This window comes from Orcinus orca, chromosome 3, assembly GCF_937001465.1.
Source record: "Orcinus orca chromosome 3, mOrcOrc1.1, whole genome shotgun sequence".
NCBI lineage: Eukaryota > Metazoa > Chordata > Mammalia > Artiodactyla > Delphinidae > Orcinus > Orcinus orca.
The window spans coordinates 118,480,708-118,502,965 of NC_064561.1; the positions used below are offsets into that span (position 1 = coordinate 118,480,708).

Below are 22,258 nucleotides of genomic sequence, written 5' to 3' on the forward strand. Positions count from 1 at the left end.
ATTTGTCATCTAATTTTTTTAACATCTTTATTGGAGTATAATTGCTTTACAACAGTGTGTTAGTTTCTGCTGTATAACAAAGTGAATCAGCTATACATATATCCCCATATCTCCTCCCTCTTGCGTCTCCCTCCCACCCTCCCTGTCGCACCACTACAAGGTGGGCAAAAAGCAGCGAGCTGATCTCCCAGTGCCATGTGGCTGCTTCCTACTAGCTATCTGTTTTATACTTGGTGGTGTATATATGTCCATACCACTGTGTCACTTTGTCCCAGCTTATCCTTCCCCATCCCCGTGTCCTCACTCCATTCTCTACATCTGCATCTTTATTCCTGTCCTGCCCCTAGGTTCTTCACAACCTTTTTTTTTTTTTTAGATTCCATATGTATGTGTTAGCATACAGTATTTCTTTTTCTCTTTCTGACTTACCTTCACTGTGTATGACGGTCTCTAGGTCCATCCACCTCACTACAAATAACTCAATTTCATTTCTTTTTATGGCTGAGTGATATTCTATTGTATATATGTGCCACATCTTCTTTATCCATTCATCTGTTGATGGACACTTAGGTTGCATCCATATCCTGGGTATTGTAAATAGAGCTGCAATGAACATTGTGGTACATGACTCTTCTTGAATTATGGTTTTCTCAGGGTATATGCCCAGTAGTGGGATTGCTGGGTCATATGGTAGTTCTGTTTTTAGTTTTTTAAGAAACCTCTGTACTATTCTCCATAGTGGTTGTATCAATTTACATTCCCACCAGCAGTGCAAGAGGATTCCCTTTTCTCCACACCCTCTCCAGCATTTATTGTTTCTAGATTTTTGATCATAGCCATTCTGACCGCTGTGAGGTGATATCTCATTGTAGTTTTGATTTGCATTTCTCTAATGATTAGTGATGTTGAGCATCCTTTCATGTGTTTGTTGGCAATCTGTATATCTTCTTTGGAGAAATGTCGATTTAGATCTTCTGCCCATTTTGGATTGGGTTCTTTATTTTTTAGATATTGAGCTGCATGAGCTGCTTGTATATTTTGGAGATTAATCCTTTGTCAGTTGCTTTGTTTGCAAATATTTTCTCCCATTCTAAGGGTAGTCTTTTCATCTTGTTTATGGTTTCCTTTGCTGTGCAAAAGGTTTTAAGTTTCACTATGTCCCATGTGTCTATTTCTGTTTTTATTTCCATTTCTTTAGGAGGTGGGTCAAAAAGGATCTTGCTGTGATTTATGTCAAAGGGTGTTCTTCTTATGTTTTCCTCTAAGATTTTTATAGTGTTTGGCCTTACATTTAGGTCTTTAATCCATTTTGAGTTTATTTTTGTGTATGGTGTTAGGGAGTGTTCTAATTTCATTCTTTTACATGTAGCTGTCAGGTTTCCCAGCACGACTTATTGAAGAGACTGTCTTTTCTCCATTGTATACTCTTGTCCCCTTTATCAAAGATAAGGTGACCATATGTGCATGGGTTTATCTCTGGGCTTCCTATCCTGTTCTATTGATCTATACTTCTGTTTTTGTGCCAGTACCATACTGTCTTGATTACTGTAGCTTTGTAATATGGTCTGAAGTCAGGGAGCCTGTTTCCTCCAGCTCCATTTTTCATTCTCCAGATTGCTTTGGCTATATGGGGTCTTTTGTGTTTCCATACAAATTATGAAATTTTTTGTTCTAGTTCTGTGAAAAATGTCATTGGTTAACACACCATTGTAAACAATTATACTCCAATAAAGATGTTTAAAAAAAAAAATGTCATTAGTAGTTTGATAGGTATTGCATTGAATCTGTAGATTGTTTTGGGTAGTATTGTCATTTTCACAATGCTGATTCTTCCAATCCAAGAACATGGTATATCTCTCCATCTGTTTGAATCATTTTTAATTTCTTTCATGAGTGTCTTATAGTTTTCTGCATACATGTCTTTTGTCTCCTTAGGTAGGTTTATTCCTAGGTATTTTATTCTTTTTGTTGCAATGATAAATGGGAGTGTTTCCTTAATTTTTCTTTCAGATTTTTAATCATTAGTGTATAGGAATGCAAGAGATTTCTGTGCATTAATTTTGTATCCTGCTACTTTACCAAATTCATTGATTAGCTCTAGTAGTTTTCTGGTAGCATCTTTAGGTTCTCTGTGTATACTGTCATATCATGTGCAAACAGTGACAGTTTTATTTATTCTTTCTCAATTTGGATTACTTTTATTTCTTTTTCTACTCTTGATTGCTGTGACTAAAACTTCCACAACTATGTTGAATAATAGTGGTGAGAGTGGGCAACTTTGTCTTGTTCCTGATCTTAGTGGAAATGGTTTCAGTTTTTCACCATTGAGAATGATGTTGGCTATTGGATTGTCATATATGGCCTTTATTATGTCGAGGTAAGTTCCCTCTATGCCTACTTTCTGCAGGGTTTTTATCATAAATGGGTGTTGAATTTTGTCTAAAACTTTTTCTGCATCTATTGAGATGATCATATGGTTTTTATCCTTCAATTTGTTAATATGGTGTATCACACTGATTGATTTGGGTATACTGAAGAATCCTTGCATTCCTTGGATAAGCCCCACTTGATCATGGTGTATGATCCTTTTAATGTGCTGCTGGATTCTGTTTGCTAGTATTTTTTTTGAGGATTTTTGCATCTATGCTCATCAATGATATTGGCCTATAGTTTTCTTTTTATATGACATCTCTGTCTGGTATTGCTATCAGGGTGATGGTGGCCCCTTAGAATGAGTTTGGAAGTGTTCCTCCCTGTGCTATATTTTGGAAGAGTTTGAGAAGGATAGTGTTAACTCTTCTCGAAATGTTTGATAGAATTCGCCTGTGAAGTCATCTGGTCCTGGGCTTTTGTTTGTTGGAATATTTTTAATCACAGTTTCAATTTCAGTGCTTGTGATTTGTTTGTTTATATTTTCTATTTCTTCCTGGTTCAGTCTCAGAAGGTTGTGATTTGCTTAGAATTTATCCATTTCTTCCAGGTTGTCCATTTTATTGGCATATAGCAGCTTGTAGTAATCTCTCATGATCCTTTGTATTTCTGCACTGTCAGTTGTTACTTCTCCTTTTTCATTTCGGATTCTATTGATTTGAGTCTTCTCCCTTTTTTCCTTGATGAGTCTGGCTAGTGGTGTATGAATTCTCTTTATCTTGTCAAATAACCAGCTTTTAGTTTTATTGATCTTTGCTATTGTTTCCTGCATTTCTTTTTCATTTATTTCTGATCTGATCTTTATGATTTATTTCCTTCTGCTAACTTTGGGTTTTCTTGTTCTTCTTTCTCTAATTGCTTTAGGTATAAGGTTAGGTTGTTTATTTGAGATGTTTCTTGAGGTAGGATTGTATTGCTATAAACTTCCTTCTTAGAACTGCTTTTGCTGCATCCCACAGGTTCTGGGTCATCGTGTTGTCATTGTCATTTGTTTCTAGGTATTTTTTTGATTTCCTCTTTGATTTCTCAGTGATTTCTTGGTTATGTAGTAGTGTATTGTTTAGCCTCCATGTGTTTGTATTTTTTACAGATTTTTTCCTGTAATTGATATCTAGTCTCATAGCATTCTGGTCGGAAAGATACTTGATATGATTTCAGTTTTCTTAAATTTATCAGTGCTTGATTTGTGGCCCAAGATATGGTCTATCCTGGAGAATGTTCCATGAGCACTTGAGAATAAAGTGTATTCTGTTGTTTTTGGATGGAATGTCCTATAAACAAGTAAGTCCATCTTGTTTAATGTGTCATTTAAAGCTTGTGTTTCCTTATTAATTTTCATTTTGGATGATCTTTCCAGTGATGAAAGTGGGGTGTTCAAGTCCCCGACTCTGATTGTCTTACTGTCAATTTCTCCTTTTATGGCTGTTAGCATTTGCCTTATGTATTGAGGTGCCTCCTGTGTTGGGTGCATAAATGTTTACAATTGTTATATCTTCTTCTTGGATTGATCCCTTGATCATTATGTAGTACCCTTCTTTGTTTCTTGTAATAGTCTTTGTTTTAAAGTCTATTTTGTCTGATATGAGAGTTGTTACTCCAGCTTTCTTTTGATTTCCATTTGCGTAGAATATCTTTTTCTATCCCCTCACTTTCAATCTGTATGTGTCCCTAGGTCTGAAGTGGCTCTCTTGTAGACAGCATATATACGGGTCTTGTTTTTGTATCCATTCAGCCAGTCTATGTGTTTTGGCTGGAGCATTTAATCCTTTTACATTTAAGTTAGTTATAGATATGTATGTTCCTATCACCAATTTCTTAATTGTCTTGGGTTTGTTATTGTAGGTCTTTTCCTTCCCTTGTGTTTCCTGCCTAGAGAAGTTCCTTTAGCATTTGTTGTAAAGCTGTTTTGGGGGTGCTGAATTGTCTTAACTTTTGCTTGTCTGTAAAGGTTTTAATTTCTCTGTCAAATCTGAATGAGATCCTTGCTGGGTAGAGTAATCTTGGTTGTAGCTTTTTCCCTTTCATCCCTTTAAATATGTCTTGCCTTTCCTTTCTGGCTTGCAGAGTTTCTGCTGAAAGATCAACTGTTAACCTTATGGGAATTCCCTTGAATGTTATTTGTTTCTTTTCCCTTGCTGCTTTTAATGTTTTTTCTTTGTATTTAATTTTTGATAGTTTGATTAATATGTCTTGGCATGTTTCTCCTTGGGTTTATCCTGTATGGGACTCTCTATGCTTCCTGGACTTGATTGACTATTTCCTTTCCCATATTAGGGAAGTTTTCAACTCTAATCTTTTCAAATATTTTCTCAGCCCCTTTTTTTCTGTTCTTCTTCTGGGACCCCTATAATTCAAATGTTGGTGTGTTTAATGGTGTCCCAGAAGTCTCTGAGACTGTCCTCAATTCTTTTCATTCTTTTTTGTTTATTCTGCTCTGCAGCAGTTATTTCCACTATTTTATCTTCCAGGTAACTTATCCGTTCTTCTGCCTCAGTTATTCTGCTATTGATTCCTTGTAGAAAAATTTTAGTTTCATTTATTTTGTTGTTCATCATTGTTTGTTTAGTTCTTTAGCACTTTAGTTCTTCTGGGTCCTTGTTAAACGCTTCTTGTATTTTCTCCATTCTAGTTCCAAGATTTTGGATCATCTTTACTATCATTACTCTGGATTCTTTTTCAGGTAGACAGCCTATTTCCTCTTCATTTGTTTGGTCTGGTGGGTTTTTACCTTGGTCCTTCATCTGCTTGTATTTCTCTGTCTTCTCATTTTGCTTAACTTACTGTGTTTGGGGACTCCTTTTCACAGGCTGCAGGTTTGTAGTTCCTGTTGTTTTTGGTGTCTCCCCCAGTGGGTAGGGTTGGTTCAATGGGTTGTGTAGGCTTTCTGGTGGAGGGGATTGGTGTCTGTATTCTGGTGGATGAAGCTGGATCTTGTCCTTCTGGTGGACAGGACCGCGTCTGGTGGTTTGTTTTGGGGTGTCTGTGAACTTATTATGATTTTAGGCAGCCTGCCTGCTAATGGGTGGTGTTGTGTTCCTGTCTTGCTAGTTTGCCATGGGGTGTCCAGCACTATAGCTTGCTGGTTGTTGAGTGGAGCTGGGTCTTAGCTTTGAGAAGGACATCTCTGGGAGAGTTTTTGCCTTTTGATATTACATTGGGCTGGTAGGTCTCTGGTGAACGAGTGTCCTGAACTCGGCTCTCACATCTCAGAGGCTCAAGCCTGACACCCAGCTGGAGCAACAGGACCCTGTCAGCCACTTGGCTCAGAAGGAAAAAAGAAAGGAAGGAAGGAAGAAAGGCAGGAAGGGAAAGAAAAAATATTATTAAAATTAAAAATATAAAAACATAATAAAAAAGGAAAGAAAGAAAGAAGAAATCAACCAAACCAAGGAACAAATCCACCAATGATAACAACTAAAAAAAAAAAAAAAGCAACAAAAAAACGGGCAGACAGAACTCTAGGGCAAATGGTAAAAGCAAAGCTGTACAGACAAAATCACACAAAGAAGCATACCCATACACACTCACAAAAGGAGAAGGAAAAATATATATATTTTTTTAAAAAAAGGGAAGAGAGCAACCAAATCAATAAACAAATCTACCAATGATAATAATCTCTAAATACTAAGCTAAAATAAACATAAAAGCAGAAACAAATTAGATGCAGAAAGCAAACCCCAAGTCTCCAGTTGCTCCCAAAGTCCACCACCTCAGTTTTGGGATGATTCGTTGTCTGTTCAGTTATTCCACAGATACAGTGTACATAAAGTTGATTGTGGAGATTTAATCTGCTGCTCCTGAGGCTTCTGGTAGAAATTTCCCTTTCTCTTCTTTGTTCACACATTTCCTGGGGTTCAGTTTTGGATTTGGCCCTGCCTCATCACGTAGGTTGCCTGATGGCGTCTGTTCTTCACTCAGGACAGGATTCAAGTAGCAGGTGATTAGGGGGCTCTGGCTCACTCAGGCCGGAGGGAGGGTGGAGTACGGAATGCCAGGCGAGACTGCAGCGGCAGAGGCCAGCGTGGTGTTGCAACAGCCTGGGCACCGTGTGTTCTCCTGGGGAAGTTGTCCCTGGGCTGCACAGGCTTCTGGGAGGGGAGGTGTGGATAGTGACCTGTGCTCGCACACAGGCTTCTTGGTGGTGGCAGCAGCAGCCTTAGCATCTCATGCCTGTCTCTGGTGTCCGCACTGATAGTCGTGGCTCGCACCCATCTCTGGAGCTTGTTTAGGCAGTGCTCTGCATCTCCTCTCCTCGTGTACCCCAAAACAACGGTCTCTTGCCTCTTAGGCAGTTCCAGACTTTCTCCCAGACTCCCTCCTGGCTATCTGTGGCACACTAGCCCCCTTCAGGCTGTGTTCACGCAGCCAACCCCAGTCCTCTCCCTGGTATCTGACCTCCGAAGCCCGAGCCTGCAGACAAGCCTCTCTGGCTGGTCAGTGCTGGTTGGTACCCATCCTCTGTGTAGGAATCTCTCTACTTTGCCCTCTGCATCCCTATTGCTGCGCTCTCCTCCATGGCTCCAAAGCTTCCTCCCCCACCGCCACCTGTCCCCCGTCCCCCCCAGTGAAGGGAATTCCTAGTGTGTGGAAACTTTTCCTCCTTCACAGTTCCCTCCCAGAGGTGCAGGTCCCATCCCTATTCTTTTGTCTCTGTTTTTCCTTTTTTCTTTTGTCCTACCCAGCTACGTGGGGGGTTTCTTGCCTTTTGGGAAGTCTGAGGCCAGCATTCAGTAGGTGTTCTGTAGGAGTTGTTCCACATGAAGATATATTTTTGTTGTATTTGTGGGGAAGAAGGTGATCTCCACATCTTACTCCTCCACGATCTTGAAGGTCCCTCCTTGTCATCTATTCTTAACATAAGTTTATAAGAAGCATACCTATTTATTTAATCATTAGGTCAGACTACATAATAATAATATATTCTGTTTGAACATACCAGAAAGTAGCAATGTATCTCATTATGAATATTTTGTTGAACATAGCTAATATTCTATCTTCTTTTCAGCAGTTGAAGATTTAAATCCAGATTTAAGGTTTTTAATACCTTACTTCTCTGAAATATACGTGTGCATTATTAGGTAGCTCTGATACACACTTTAGTTGTTTTTCTACAAATACTATCCAACAAAAATGAACATTTAACCTGAACATAACAAAATATCAGGGTCTACCATTATTATATAAAATTACTTTGAAAAGAAACAAAAGTTAAATTTCTTATTTTAATAGGCTTACCTATATTCATTACATTATAAAATAGATCTCATATGAATCTCAGATAAGAGTTAATATATGAAATGCTGGCTTAGCTTCTACGGATTTGTAATAAAATTGTTACTCTATTAATTCTCCTAGAATGCTGTTTCTATAAAATTCATAAAGCATCCTTTGTTTTTGTAGCTTTACATTTGTTTTGTTTAAAATTCTACATTGGGTTTTCCCTTTCAGAACTACCAAAATCATTGCAAATACTATATGCAAAGCATTTGTGATACTTTCTTCTCTAGGAATGTTCGATTAGTAAATGCATTATCATCAAGAATTCATCTTCTGTCTCAGTTCTCTACTGGAAATGCTGACAAATGATTTACTTTTTTATTTAGTTTGGAAGGAGGAAAAATAATGGAGCTGAGGTTGTGACGTTGAGAGCAGACTTAAAAAAATTACTTGCGAGAACTTTTAGTTCCCTTTTCCAACACTAACAGTTCTCTGACTCTATGATTATTGTGTATTTATTTTCTCTATGACAAACGCTTCTTTATATTTTTAAAAGTGAATATACATGTAGACATCTCTAGAATTCAAATAATCAAATCATCTACTGTGTACTTCCAGGCTCCATTTTGTCCTCCTTCCCTTGTTCCACCAACTTTCCAAAGTATGCTAGCATTAGAGAGGGCTCATTATGCTGTACCTGCCATCTGCAATGGCTTCCTGTTTATCCTCTTCTTGCTTAGTTTCTTTTGACCTCTGGAACACTGAGACTTCATACTTGACCTGAGATAACATCCAGCATGAAGAAAAGCAAAGCTGCATTGTACAGGAAAAAAATGACCAGATAGCTGATAACTGGATATGGGACAGTGATTCATCTCTCAAATAAAAGTCTGTTTGACATGCCAATCATATTGCTATAATAAAACATCAGAGGCAACACCTTGCAGTACTTATATGCATTTACCAAAGACACTTAAAAGATGTAAATAGCTTATAAGTGTGGAAAAGTGTCTTCTGCATAGCAGTGTTTGGATATTTACATTTGGTTATTCGACTCATGTTTCTTGAAGCAACTGCATCCCACCTTTAGCATTTACCTCGGCATTATGCCCCTTTTTAGCTCTTTCCTGTGCAGATGTATGTTTTGTCGGAAGGCAAGAATAGGTATACATCTGCAGGTTTTTGAATTGCAGGCTTTTGACTCTACAGACAAATGTTTCATCAAACCATGTTGTTATCTTCATAGTTGGTAGAAGATGAATTGTGTAGTGTAAGTGGAAGCCTGAGTACAAGTTACTGAAATCTTGCCTGGCTGCAAAAGTACATTCAGTGCTTGAAAAGCCTGTATGCTTTTCTCTTTTGAAAGAATATATCTTAAACAAACTAAAATGTGCTCTTTGATAGTCCTATGGCAATGCTGTTAGCTGTGACAGGATGATAATATTAGATTTGATTGACCTTTGTGAATTATCTCAATACAAATTTTGGCCTTTGAATACTAGAGTCCATTGGCCCTGCTATTTAAGTAACACTATCATTCTGCATCAATATGCTCAAAAATTAGATTGGGGAAATATTAGTGGACAGTTTCCTATTCAAATTCAGCTTATTCATGAGTTTAATTTTTTCTGGAATTTAAAACAATTAATGTAAACTGATAGTACATCATAATTGACTTGAGATAATACAGTGTGAAGAAAAGCATAACCACATTTTACAGGAAAATAGCTAGATGGCTGAGAATTGAATTTGTAACTTTAGAAAGGCTGGTTTTCCTTCCAGATGCTTCCCCTACCTCCAAGCACTACTTCTTATGTATTTCAAGTGTTCCAGCATACCAAGAAAGAATTTCTGATTTTAACACCCACCCAGTATATAGAATCCTTAGAGTGATAATATCTACATTCAGAAGATTAATTCAGTTTCAAGAAAGGAAGAGAAGTAATTCCAAAACAACAATGATTTGTTTTAATTTATGTTAACCCACAATATTGAGAACTGCCAATTGTAAGTCACTGTGCTAAGTGCTTTGGAAACATAAATAATGCAAAAGGCATGGTTTCTACCTTTAAGAAGTTTATTATCTGAGAGAAAAAATATGCACGAATAGTTGTTCCTCATCATTTATCTCGGGCACCTCTGAGCTTCTCGATATTGAAAATAATACAGTTCTTAATAGAATGGGGAAAATTCTTTAGTGGCCACGTATCACAGAATCAGTCTTCAAGATTGTGAAGAAAATTAGCATTTATCGAGTGTAAGCAGCCCATCTGATGCAAAGAAATAGAGTTTTCTCCAAGTTACACCTTCATTTTATGTAAATACCAAATACGCTTAACTAATTTTTGGAAATCATTTTGATGATTTTTCAGCTACTGGTTTCCCTAAGCAACGTTACTGTGGCCATATGTGAAAACTATGTCTTGACACAAAGCAGCATTCTCTAAGTGTGGAAAGAAACAAACATCACCAAATGGGATTTTCACTCTCAGTCCTTTTAAGGTGATCACTTCCAGTGCAATGGGGGGCAGCTGGCTGACCCCCAGGGTGCTCTTCAGGGATTTGTGAGTGAAGGGAAGGCTGTGCTGTGCATGTCCACTTTCACATTCTCACACCATGTGCGGGGAGCTCCTTCCCACCTCCCTGGTCTCTTACCACCAAACCAGTGCATCCAAACCCTATTCCTGAGATCAGCCTTTCTTATACTTCCTATCGTCGTTCTATCCCTTGTCCTCTTTCCTCTGACACCAGTCCACAACACCAGCAAAATGATAGCCTGAGAGAAATCAGCAAGTGTGTGTGTGGGGGGCGGGGAGCTTAAGTGACAAGACTCACAAGCAAAAAATCTTCAGGGCTCCTGTTAACCTCTGAGGCGCAGTGTGAGGAATAGTGACCTTGATCTCTCCCTCACCAATTTAGAACCTAGTATCAAGACAACTCTAAAGTAGAGCAAACACTAGGAATAAAAGAAAGGCCATGGTCCAAGTGGCACAGAGGGAAGTTTCTGCTTGAATCAGCATTCGCTTCTGCAGTATTGGAGGTCATCAGTAATTCTTTCGCCAGCGCTCGTGTTCAGCACAATTATCGTGCTATGCTAAGCACAGCAGAGGCCTCACTCCTGTAAGATGAGATGCCCAGAGAAAGAGAAGACTGAAGATGTTTAAAGATTTGTTTCTTACATGGCTTTAATTTGAAATCCTTTCATTCTGAAGATGTCTGGATACTGAGATAGAGCGAATGAAAGCAGTACATTCCTGTTACAGATTCAGCCGAGCATCTCCCTTATTTGAAAGGCTTAATCAGCACACTCAGGAACAAGATGTGAGACATCTTGAGGCACTGCTTCCTTGTCAGCTGAAAGATCAATAAAGTGCAGACTCCATTCTTTGCCACGCTCCAGAAAATGAATTTGCAGAGTGAGAAGGACTTCACTTTGAAGCTATTCTATTTGCGCGTGAACTTGGCAAAGGCAGAGAAGCCGCTCTGGGGAGAGCATGTGAGGCTTGGCCCCAGCTGGCCCAGTTGCTCTTACTCAGCCTTCCAGGTGACATCACTCACTTGCTCAGTTCATCTGAACAGCAGCTCCTCCGGTCAAAGGCATTTCCAGGCCACTCAGACAATTCAGGCAAAGCAGTTATTTAACTGATTATGTAAATGACACCTAAAAGCCTTTGGTAATCGTTGTTGATTGGACTCATTAATTTAGGATTATTGTTGACTCTGACAAAAGCAAGCACAATACCAGAGATACATAAACACAGCTCTTATGGTCAGGAAATGTAGACCACCATGTCCTACTGCCATATTTGACAGTGATCAAATTGCCGCTGGTCCCACTCTAGGGGTAATGGTGGACAGTTTCAGAAATACCTGGTTACTTTGTGGCAACTAGTTGAAAGAGAAGTAACCCATTTGACTGCCAGTCTGTGTTTGTTTTTTTTTTCCTTATGGAAGAAATGCGTTCCCTCTTCACTTAGCATGTAAACAACTTCTAAAGGCTTCAGTATCTGTGTACTCTTGAGAGACTAAGTGAAATAATTTTTTAATTTAAAAATAAATTACACAAATAAAATGTTACAATGTTAGCTGTAATTTTTACTGTTTATTTACCTTTTATATTTATTTGAAGATTAATTTTCTGCTAAGAATGAGACTTGCTGCTGGATACTATGTGGGATATAATCCCTGTCTACAAAGGGGCTCCCCATTTTGTGGAACAGCAGATGTACACACATGGATAAGCCATGGGGCAAGGAAGTTCTGGGTGTGGCCTCAGCTTAGAGGCAGGTTTTCAATTTTCAATCCTGTCCCTGCAGCCTGGTTGATGTGAATGTAGCCCATAGGGTTCTGCATGGTAATAGCAGGTGGGACTAAAACAGGTCCCCTCAAATGCAATCCACCAGGAAGAATAATTTTTGATAAAATTTTAAGGAAGGAATTAGATTCAAAGGTGTTATTTGTGAGACGTGGCCAATCCCTTAACTGGGAGCTGCTATCTGCTATTTACTATCTGTCACCCTCGAAGATACTCCATTTCTCTCTTCCATTCTACATCTAATTAACACTAGCTCTGCTCAATTTTAACTTCTAAGTATGCTTTGAACTCTTCTTTCCGTTTCCCTTTCAGACCTGCATCATTTTTTACCTGGACCATGGTCGTAGCTTGCTATTTGGCCATAGTTTTGCCCCTCTTCAGTCATTTATATTAAATGACAATATCACCATAGTTAGAATCCTTCAAAAGCTCCCCATCACTAATAGAATCAATTTTTCTCAGCAGAATAATCTAGACTATCTCTGCTTCTTCATCCCATCATTGACTATCCTCTGACCAACCCATCTTGGTCTAGTAATACTGATCTGCCTCTACTTCCCTAATCATACCAGGCTGTTTCCTATCTCTCTGTCTGCCCTTCCTTTCTTCTTCACTATGTTAATCCCTACTCTATTCCAGGAAGTCTTTCCCTGAAGCCCACGCTGGCTTATAATTCCCTCTCCCATTCTCCCAGGGAATCCTGTGCATCCAACCTCACAGCCTCTGCTCTATTATATTAAAATGTTCTCTTCAGAAAACCAGTACAGTAAATCTAGTGCAGTAGCTGACTTCTGCTTCTCACTCAGAGATAAGATTTATGTCACCTCTCAGAAAGGCCATCTCTCATCATCTCATACTCCCACCTGGTTCACCCTTTTTTTTTCTTTCACTTATCACTTCATGGTATTTCCTTGTTTATTTAAGTGTTTGTGTATAGTTTGTCTCTCCACTAGAATATGAACTCTGAGAGCTGAGACTTTTTCTGCCTTGTTCATCCCTGTATCTCCACTGCCTGGAAAAGTGCTTGGTATATAGTAGGCCTTTAATGAATATGCATTTTTCAAAACTGAATTTAATGAATGGAGAGTGGATGGATGGATGGATATATTGATGAATAGATGGGCATGTAGTAAGAGGTCAATAAATTAGTCAAGACTGAATAAACCTATCCATATTAGATAAGCAGTATATAGGCCAATAATGGTAGTAGGTCAATTTTTTAACACCTGTAAAGGGACACAGACCACCATAATACCTCAATATTTACTTCTGTGACTCACTGCCACAGACTGTTGTCTACTATTTTAAGGTATCCCAATTTGTGAAAGCTCTGTCATATCCTGAGTACCACTAGTAATATTCTACACATTTCCTTCATGTTAATTTTCCTATCTTCTATCCTAGTATGTTTATGCACACATACCCATATAAAAACGCAGAAGAAAAAGAAATTCAGAATCAACTTTTAAAGAATTACTGAACTCTTCACTCTATCAGTTGACATTATTTTCTGTTTGTGCACAGAGCATTTGGCTTAAATTCTAGACTCATCTTTTATGAGTTTAACTTCCCTCCTCAAAGGTTTCCTCATTTATGAAATAGGTGTGATAATCATTTTTCCTTGAAATATTATTTTGATTATGTGAGGAAACATATATGGATGCATTTTTCAAACTTCAGAATGCTTGTCTAATATTGTTTTTCAAGTATTATTTCATATCCTTCCCTCACTTATGGATAGTGATAGCAGTGTCTATCTCCATATTATCTTTCTTTTAAGCATCTTATTGTTTGCTGCTTAAGGTCACTTAGTCTTAGGTGTATAATCATTTGCATTCTGAATTGCAACTCCTTCATTAGTTTTTATAATTGTTGCATTTAATAGGACATTGGGGAAGTGGATGGCACAGGCAAAAGGAAATTGGATTTTGAACCTTTTATTATGATGACATCCATTTGATTGTGGTCCAAATGATGAGTGAAGGAAAGCTAGTGTGTGACAACTTTCCAGTGTGAAATAAAGTGTAAGAGTTGGATTTGCTTATTAGTTTGCTGTTTAGGGGGGGAAAAAAGCCACCAATATTCAGCACATATTTATGGAGCTCTTCTTGTGTACAAGCCAAGCCACTGTGAGCATCTAAGTATGCAACAGTGTAAGATCTGGTGCCTGCTCCACAGGAGCTAAAAGGCCAGGATCACCTCATCTCTAAAGAGAGAAATGCAAGTGGCCTTGTAGAACCAAGCTCATTATTCACAATTTATAGTCACATAAAGGCAAAGCACTGTTTACCTTTCCTTACCTCACAGCTGGTGAATTAGGGGTCACCATAACCACAATTTTTAAAATGAGAAAAATTGAGGACCACTCAATTTTTAAGGAATTAAACTGATACCTCACAGACTCATGCTTTGGTCAAGAACCCCCCAGAGTCATGTTCCCTCTGCTGGGCTTTAGTGATCAGCAACATAAAGTATAGTATGTAAGTGAGTGTTACAAAACTTTATTTAAAAAAAAAAAAATTGTGGAATAGAGGACTGAGAAAAGAAGTATTCATCAGTTAGACATCATAACAATGAGATAGCTCATGTGAAAATATTTTGTAAGCTGTGAAGCCCTATATAAGTATAACATGTCAATATATTTTTTTAAATTATATTTTATCTGAATGAATGACTGTTGAGGGCATGACAAAGATTGGGAGCCTTATGGCTGAGTAAAAAATTGCAAATATATTTTTTAAATTGCTCATTGGTGTTTGGCCTATATGATAATGCAACAGTTCACAGCCACTGTGTTTGTTGATATAGTAGCTAATAAGGGGAGGTTGGTAGGTTAGGAGTGCTGACAAAGTAGACATACTGAATAGTGTAGTTTGAGGTCTAATTTTTTTTTAAATGGTTAAAAATTCAGTGAAGATATCCAATTCAGCATAAGGTCTTTAGAAGTAAACAACTAAATGGTACACAGTTCTTTCTAAGGCTAAGCAGTTTAATTAATCAAAGCTGGCTCTCTAACTCTGCCATGCCACTGACGGGCCTACAATAAATGGCCTCCCTGCCTGCTGCATTTTTCCATCCAAACATTGTACAAATCAAGGACAAGCATCCTTGAGACTCTTTTTAATGGCAATTTTCTTAAAAAGCCAGGCTCCTGCAGTTGGTTAAAATCAAAGAGCATCATGAAAGTTTCTTAGTGATTTTATGAAATCTGTAAAGATCTTGAAGTTTGAAATGCAAAGCAAAGCAAGAGGCCAAAGACTCAACATTTGAGTTTTCAACGTTAATTTTTTAGGAATGTGGAAATCAGATTATTATCGTTGGCTTCTAATACTGCTACTCTAAAAACGAATGACTTCTTAATTTAATGACTTCAAAATGATATAGTGCACCTTTATAAAGTGCTAAAGAGTTCTAAATACAATTCTTTAGAAAAGATCTTACTACTTAAATTTAACTTATCAAGTGAATGATTTATCAGCTGCCAATCACAGAGATGCAGTTTTTGCTGTATTAATGTCATCTTTACTAATAACAACTGATTAAGATGATTACTTATCCACACATTTTTGTTTTTATAAAAAGTGTTTAAAGGTTTTAAATTCATTGGGGAAATGTTAGTAAGTAATGTGCTTAGAACTACTTATTATCTGAGCTTGGAATAGAAAAAAGAAACATGTTTACACTTAGTGAAAAAATGGTTACCAGTGAGAAACATCTTTGTAACTTTTTAAAATATTATACTCCAGTGGCAAAGTTCTTCCTTTCATATTTTCAATCTCAATCTGAGTGTAAACATTTAATTACTGACAATCATGAGACTTCAATAGTAATTAAAATCTAAAATATGCTTGGTAGCAATCACTGATCAAGTTGACTTATATACACTAACATTTAATAACAGCAGTATGCTCCTTTCATATTTTCAGGAATTCTAGTATGTTATAGTGTATTTTATAATAGAATTATCATATGTATTTTACAAATCTAATTTTGCAATAAGTTGAATGTAGTATATGAAATGTTAATGAAATTAAGAAAACTAGGTATTACTTTTTATTATATCATATTACTTGTTCTGAATTTTCAAAACTGAATTCACAATAAATGTACTTTCTGGTGAAATTTTAGGAAATAATTAAGAAATTCGAATGCATATGATACATAGTACATATATAATTTTTAGATTGATTTACCTTCATTTCTAATCTTAAAATCTAAACACTTTTGGTATCTGAGAACATCTTATTTGAGTATATTATGCTTTAATCTTAGTATTTAAAATTTTTATTAGGAAATTTACCTTGAATTTCCAAGTTGCATATTTAAAGAACAATAAAAGAAAAAAGCTAAAATGTCTGTGTAAAATCCCAATTGGTAGAGTTGTGGATTTTGAAATGTAAATATTTTAATATCTTGATTTACTGAGTGGTATTTATACTGCTCTATATAATGTCTGAGTGCTTACTTGCTTACTCTATTAAAATAATTTGTCTACATATTTCCTGTTACTTATATCACAAGTTATTATTATAATAATTTTAAATGTTGACAGGTTTACACATTGCCCTTTTTGTGGAAGCATAACTGACAGTGGTTATAAAAATTTAACTTAAAAAATTTATAGAAGTGGGAAATGCTAAGTCAGTATGAAAATGATTTTGATACAAACCTCAGATGTAGGCTAGTCAAGAAATAATGGATCAACAGATATTTATTGAGGAATTATGATTTGTGGGGCATGCTAATGGGAGTATAAAATATGAGAGAGACCTTTTAAGGACATTACACTTTTGTTAACGTGATCAGCAAAGGATAACAGTACATAACGCAGAATCACAGTGCAGAAAGGACATGTCTGTTCAGGTGCCACATTCAAAGCAAAGGAAGAAGAGAGTGGCATGAGAGCAAGAACTATTTCCTGGGCTTCCCTGGTGGCGCAGTGGTTGAGAGTCCGCCTGCCGATGCAGGGGGTACGGGTTTGTGCCCCGGTCCGGGAGGATCCCACATGCCGCGGAGCGGCTGGGCCCGTGAGCCATGGCCGCTGAGCCTGCGCGTCCTGGAGCCTGTGCTCCGCAACGGGAGAGGCCACAACAGTGAGAGGCCCGCGTACCGCAAAAAGAAAAAAAAAAAAAAAAAAAGAATTATTTCCTTCATGTAATGATCAGTAACAAATCTGTAAATTCCGAGGGGCTTGAATGGCATGATGGTCCACGTTGAAATCACTTTAAAAATATCTCCCATCAAATCTAACAGCCATATTTTGATATGGATTATTTCTAATACATTCAAACTTTTTTCCTCATTTGTTCCCAGAATGCTCGGGCCCATTGGGAATTGAAGGTGGAATCATTTCAAATCAGCAAATCACAGCTTCATCTACCCACCGAGCTCTTTTTGGACTCCAGAAATGGTATCCCTACTATGCACGTCTTAATAAGAAGGGGCTTATAAATGCCTGGACAGCTGCAGAAAATGACAGATGGCCATGGATTCAGGTAACAGATGGGATGGAACAAGGTTACTGGCAAGGAATGACCAGAGTCATTTCACAAAGAAGATAGTGAGGGTCCAAAGTGTGACTTTTCTTCATGGTCACAGAGGAAAAGATGATTTAGCTAGAGTCCAAATGGACTATAAACTCTGAAACTGTGAGAAACATGCACATTCCATTGGAAAGTGCGTTAAGAGGGTTAAAAATGTTAAAATTCTTGGGTTATAAATATCACAATCTTAAGGTACATATCAAAGAGGGAGGTTTTTACATATGCCATGTGTTCCTTAGTACTGTGTTAACATTTAGTAGCAACTTTGGATACTTCAAGAGTATAAAAATTGTGTCTTTTCCTTCTCTGTCTTAAGTAGTTCCATATGTGCAAATATAGAATATGCAGTGGATTATGATAATACCTCAAATGTCTTTAGAACCCTCTTTCAATAGCTGAGTGTGTTTCAATTCATACTCTATTATTTATTAGCATCAGTCAGCTATTTTTTTTTTAAACGTGAGAAAACAATGCCATACCAAGAGACTAAGTGATTTCCCAAAGATGTGATGGAGGGGTAGTAATGCCTGCATCTTATATTTTATCTACTTAAATACTTTTCGAGCCCTTAGCTGAAGTGAGACAGGAAACTACCTATTTGGAGACAGAAAAGGTAATCAAACTATGATTTCTGTGAAAGATTATACCTCTGTTGGTGGGGAGCATGTTAACAACATCTAACAAGTCATTGATGTGTGCTGAAGAGAGGGAAAATCCAGTATACACTGGGGTCAGAGGAGGAAGTAATTAATTATCATGAGAAAGCCTCACTGGAGGATAGCTTTTAAGATAGGCCTTGGAAGATGGCTTTCAGTAGAGACCAGATATCAAGGGAACAGCATGATCCAAGATGCTAGGTGAGAACCTGGGCAGCGCCATGTAGAAAATCATGACCTGTGTTTAGGTTGCTAGAGGAATGCATTCAAATTTAGTTTGCGAGTTCAGCACACTGTAGGATTTATGAATACCAAAAGGTTTTGGCTTTATTCATTGGAATAGGGAGTTATTAGAGAATTTTGATTTGTTTAGGTAGCTGATCTGTTTTATCTGTTGACTACATAGTTTGAGTCCGAGGTAATTTTTAAGATAGGAATCCATGATGTGATGTTATAGCAGAAGATAGAGACTGCTTTATAGGCAGTTAATAGAAAGGGAAATTGATTTATGGCCAAGTAGTATGATTTCTGTAGTACTTTCAAAACAGGGCCAAAACCTCCTTCAGATATATCTTTGCTCAGATTTCTTACGAAGTTTTACATATCCTATATACATTTCTTTTATCTATATGGCTCCATGTGGTTGCCTGATATTCTTGTTTTGTTTTATGAATTTAATTTGCATGCATTTGCAGAAATTCCTTCTTAAGTTGCACGTGATTTTTCTAATCTACAGCCACATGCACAAAGAAAATTCCAGAGAGTGGAAATGGCACCTTTTTACAGTTTTGATCATAGACTAATGAAGTTCCAGTTAAGTTTTAAATAAACACAAAACAACAAAAAATGCTTGTATTCTATTTGCTAAAAATCATTCCAGAGACCATTCTTTAAGTTGACCTTATGAAATGTATTTATAGGATTGAGGTCATGATAAAACTTTAGAAATTATGATTCACAGCAGAAATTGTAGAGCAATTGAGAGATGATGTCACAAGTTTGCATCAGGGTTTCTATTTGACAAATTGTTTGTGAGCATCAGTGATTTCCTATTTCAATAAACCATAAATAACACACTTTGGCAGTTTTTTTCTCTGAGAAACACCTTATGGTTGTTTTATATCCTGATTTTTCATTTATTTCGTCACGGTTTATTGCCTACTTAACACTATGCAGAAGTCTTTCAGAGTGTGAATGAATTTTAAGTTTTCTTTATCCCAGTGATTATAGGTAGAAATAACCTCAGTGAAACAGGACAGTGGTAGACTCTTAGAGGAACTTAGATTAAATATAACTTTATCAACCTAAGTAGAATAATTAAATACTTCTTTTAAGGGCAGTCTTTTACTATTATTGCTATGGTTATTATTATTTTTCTTTTGGTGTAAAGATGATAATGAACTCTTAGAGAAAAACAAGTAAAAGTAAAATAAAAGGGTTTATATTAGATGAGGAAATCTTGCATATGATGGGAGGAAAACTAAAAACTCACCATTGTTATTCAATACGTACTTCATGATTGTGTTCAGAGTATTATGTTATTATATTCTCTAATAACATCTTATTTTCTAAGTTATTTTTCTAAAAAGAAAACGTGTATCCCTTTCTTAAAGGAAAACCGTATCTAGGAGGCTCTGGGAAGTCTAAATATGTACCAAATATTCTTTGTTTGAGCATTAGTAATTTCCCTTGTCATTTAATTCTTTTATTTATATTCAGTCCTTCAAATGAAACATTTGAGTACTTTACTTAAACTCACTTATAATGAGCACAGTATTCCTCTAATCTTTCAGGTGTATGAGACACATGCCCTAATTAGTGTTCAATTTCATTTTCTTTCTTGTCTTGATGAAATGAAAATTGAAATGGCCATTTTTAAATTTACACACTCAGCATGCAATTATGGATAGTACCACAATATTCTTAATTAGTTCTGAATTTAAGGGGTTAGTACAGTAAATTCAGTTAAACAAAAAGTTTTTTTTTTCTTATTTTTTTTTCAAGTTTTTCTGACCTTTATTTCCTCACCCAGATTTTTTTCCAAGTAATAAATAACCACCACCTTCAACACTAACTGGGTCATTAGCACCCCGGAATATCAATTTCCTTTTTGACTGATATGTCAGAAATAACAGCTTTGCAGAATTATGGAAATACGCCTTGTAATATATAAAAATTAAAAACTTATCTAAACCTTCTGGGAACTTTGCTCACTGAATCAGATCAGCCAGGATGATTATTTATTATTTATTTTAAAAGATAAATATTTTCTATTCCTGTTATTTTTCTCTTCTTTTTTTATAGCTACATGTAGTTTTCATTTATTGTTTTTTTTTTTTTTTTTTTTTAATTTCCAAGGTGGTTTTGTTTGTATATGTTCTTTCTGGGATGCATATACATTGGATTTCCAGGCATTTATTTATTCATCCGTTCAACAAACATTTACTAAATGAGTGTCTACCCTGTGGTCTGTTCTCTACTGGGCACTAGAAAAAAGATAGTATTTGCCTTCACAATGCTTTCAATCTAGAATATAGAAAAGTAAGCAAACATAATAGTATAACATGTGTAGCCTGGTCTTACATCGTCTGCTAACCATTCTATTTGAACCATAATATTTTATTATATCCAAACAGTCAATTTTTAATAGAGCTTTTGTTAAACTAAAAGCTAGTTTGGCATATTTATAGAATATGAAAGGAGAGAAATTCCCATTACACTATATATTACATAGATATATTATTATATGCTGATCTATTTGATGGGTATATTAAGGCAAAGCCATAATCTTCCTTTGAAAATTAATTTACCAGTAGTTGTTTCAGTGCTAGTATTTTATCACAGAAAAATAGATCTTGATCTTTCTATTTTAAATAATTCATTACCCTTTTAGAAAATGTGAATATGAACTTAATATGTTCCTTTTCTATATCCCACAGAGTTTAGTGGGGGTGGGGGGGGGGTAGTTATTTCTCAAACTTTAATGTGCCTAGGAATCACATAGGTCACTGGATAAAAATAAAAACTTCTGGATTGTCCCACAGACCTATTTATTGCAGGTCATCCTCAGACTGTACTGTAAAAACAGGGTTCATCAGGTCATAAAGCCTGGTTTTGTACTGCCTGAGATACATTAAAAATAAATAAATAAAATGCAAAAAACACTTTTGCTTGATGATCTGATCACTCTGTTGTTGGAACTGCAAGTAGTGATAACTGCATGGGTGGAAGGAGAAGAAACGACAGTGAAGAAAAATGAGGAAGAATAGTAGGAATTATGTGACCCGCAAAAAGTCTGTAAACTAGAGGGAGGCAGAACCATGTTGTATATCCTAGTCAGAAGTGCGTCCTCCCTTTAGCAGCAATTCCTAAGTAGTCATTATTCATTAGTCATAATAAAGTCTTTAAGTATTTTCAACAGTTAGTGTTCTTAAATGGCTGTTAGGTTCTTCTTTGTTAGAAAAGTTTAAATACCCAAAAGCAAGACCATCTGACTTTTGCATTTTAAACAAAATAATAGTTAGTGTGGAATACATGGACCCAAAAGAGACTTATGTGAGCACAAGTTATGTTACAAGTTCACATTTCTGGAATATAAATTTCATATGTGGTGGGGTTTTTAAACTTTGTGAACAAGGTATTTAAAATGCTGCAAAAAATAGAGTAATCATATATTTCATTTCAAAAGCCTATATATAATATGTTTGAAGACTTTTTTGGTACTTATAGGCACCTGGAGCTCCTTGAAACACAAAAACCGTTTTTAAAATCATAAAATTGAAAAGTTGATTTTTTTTCCAGGTTGTTTTCTAGTTACAGAACCTGAATTGCACAGAATTGAATCTGTCTTTACTACTTCTTCATTCAAGTAGAATATGTTTTAGCCTGTTTTTTCCTGAAAAAAGCTACATTCTCAGATACACTCCCATTCATACTAAACATCTCTCTAAGGTTAATTATATCTAGACATTAATATATTGCTTCTAATCATCTTTGTTTCAAATAGTAATCTTGTATGGAAGATTACTATTTTCCTTTAAGTTGTTTATTAGAAGTGAGCTTCTACACATAGTTGTGTATGCTTTTAAAAAATGTTA

The 22,258-nt window shown here is 36.4% G+C and overlaps 1 protein-coding gene across 3 annotated transcripts in view; it reads left to right on the plus strand.

The window, feature by feature from the left end:
• EDIL3 (EGF like repeats and discoidin domains 3) overlaps nucleotides 1–22,258 on the plus strand; it is a 429,504-nt gene that overhangs the window by 257,190 nt on the left and 150,056 nt on the right. For all 3 annotated transcript variants that reach the window (XM_004281631.3, XM_012537379.3, XM_049708303.1), the window contains one exon: nucleotides 17,276–17,457. In XM_004281631.3, coding sequence (XP_004281679.1) covers nucleotides 17,276–17,457 — 182 coding nt within the window. The remainder of the gene's footprint in view (nucleotides 1–17,275; nucleotides 17,458–22,258) is intronic.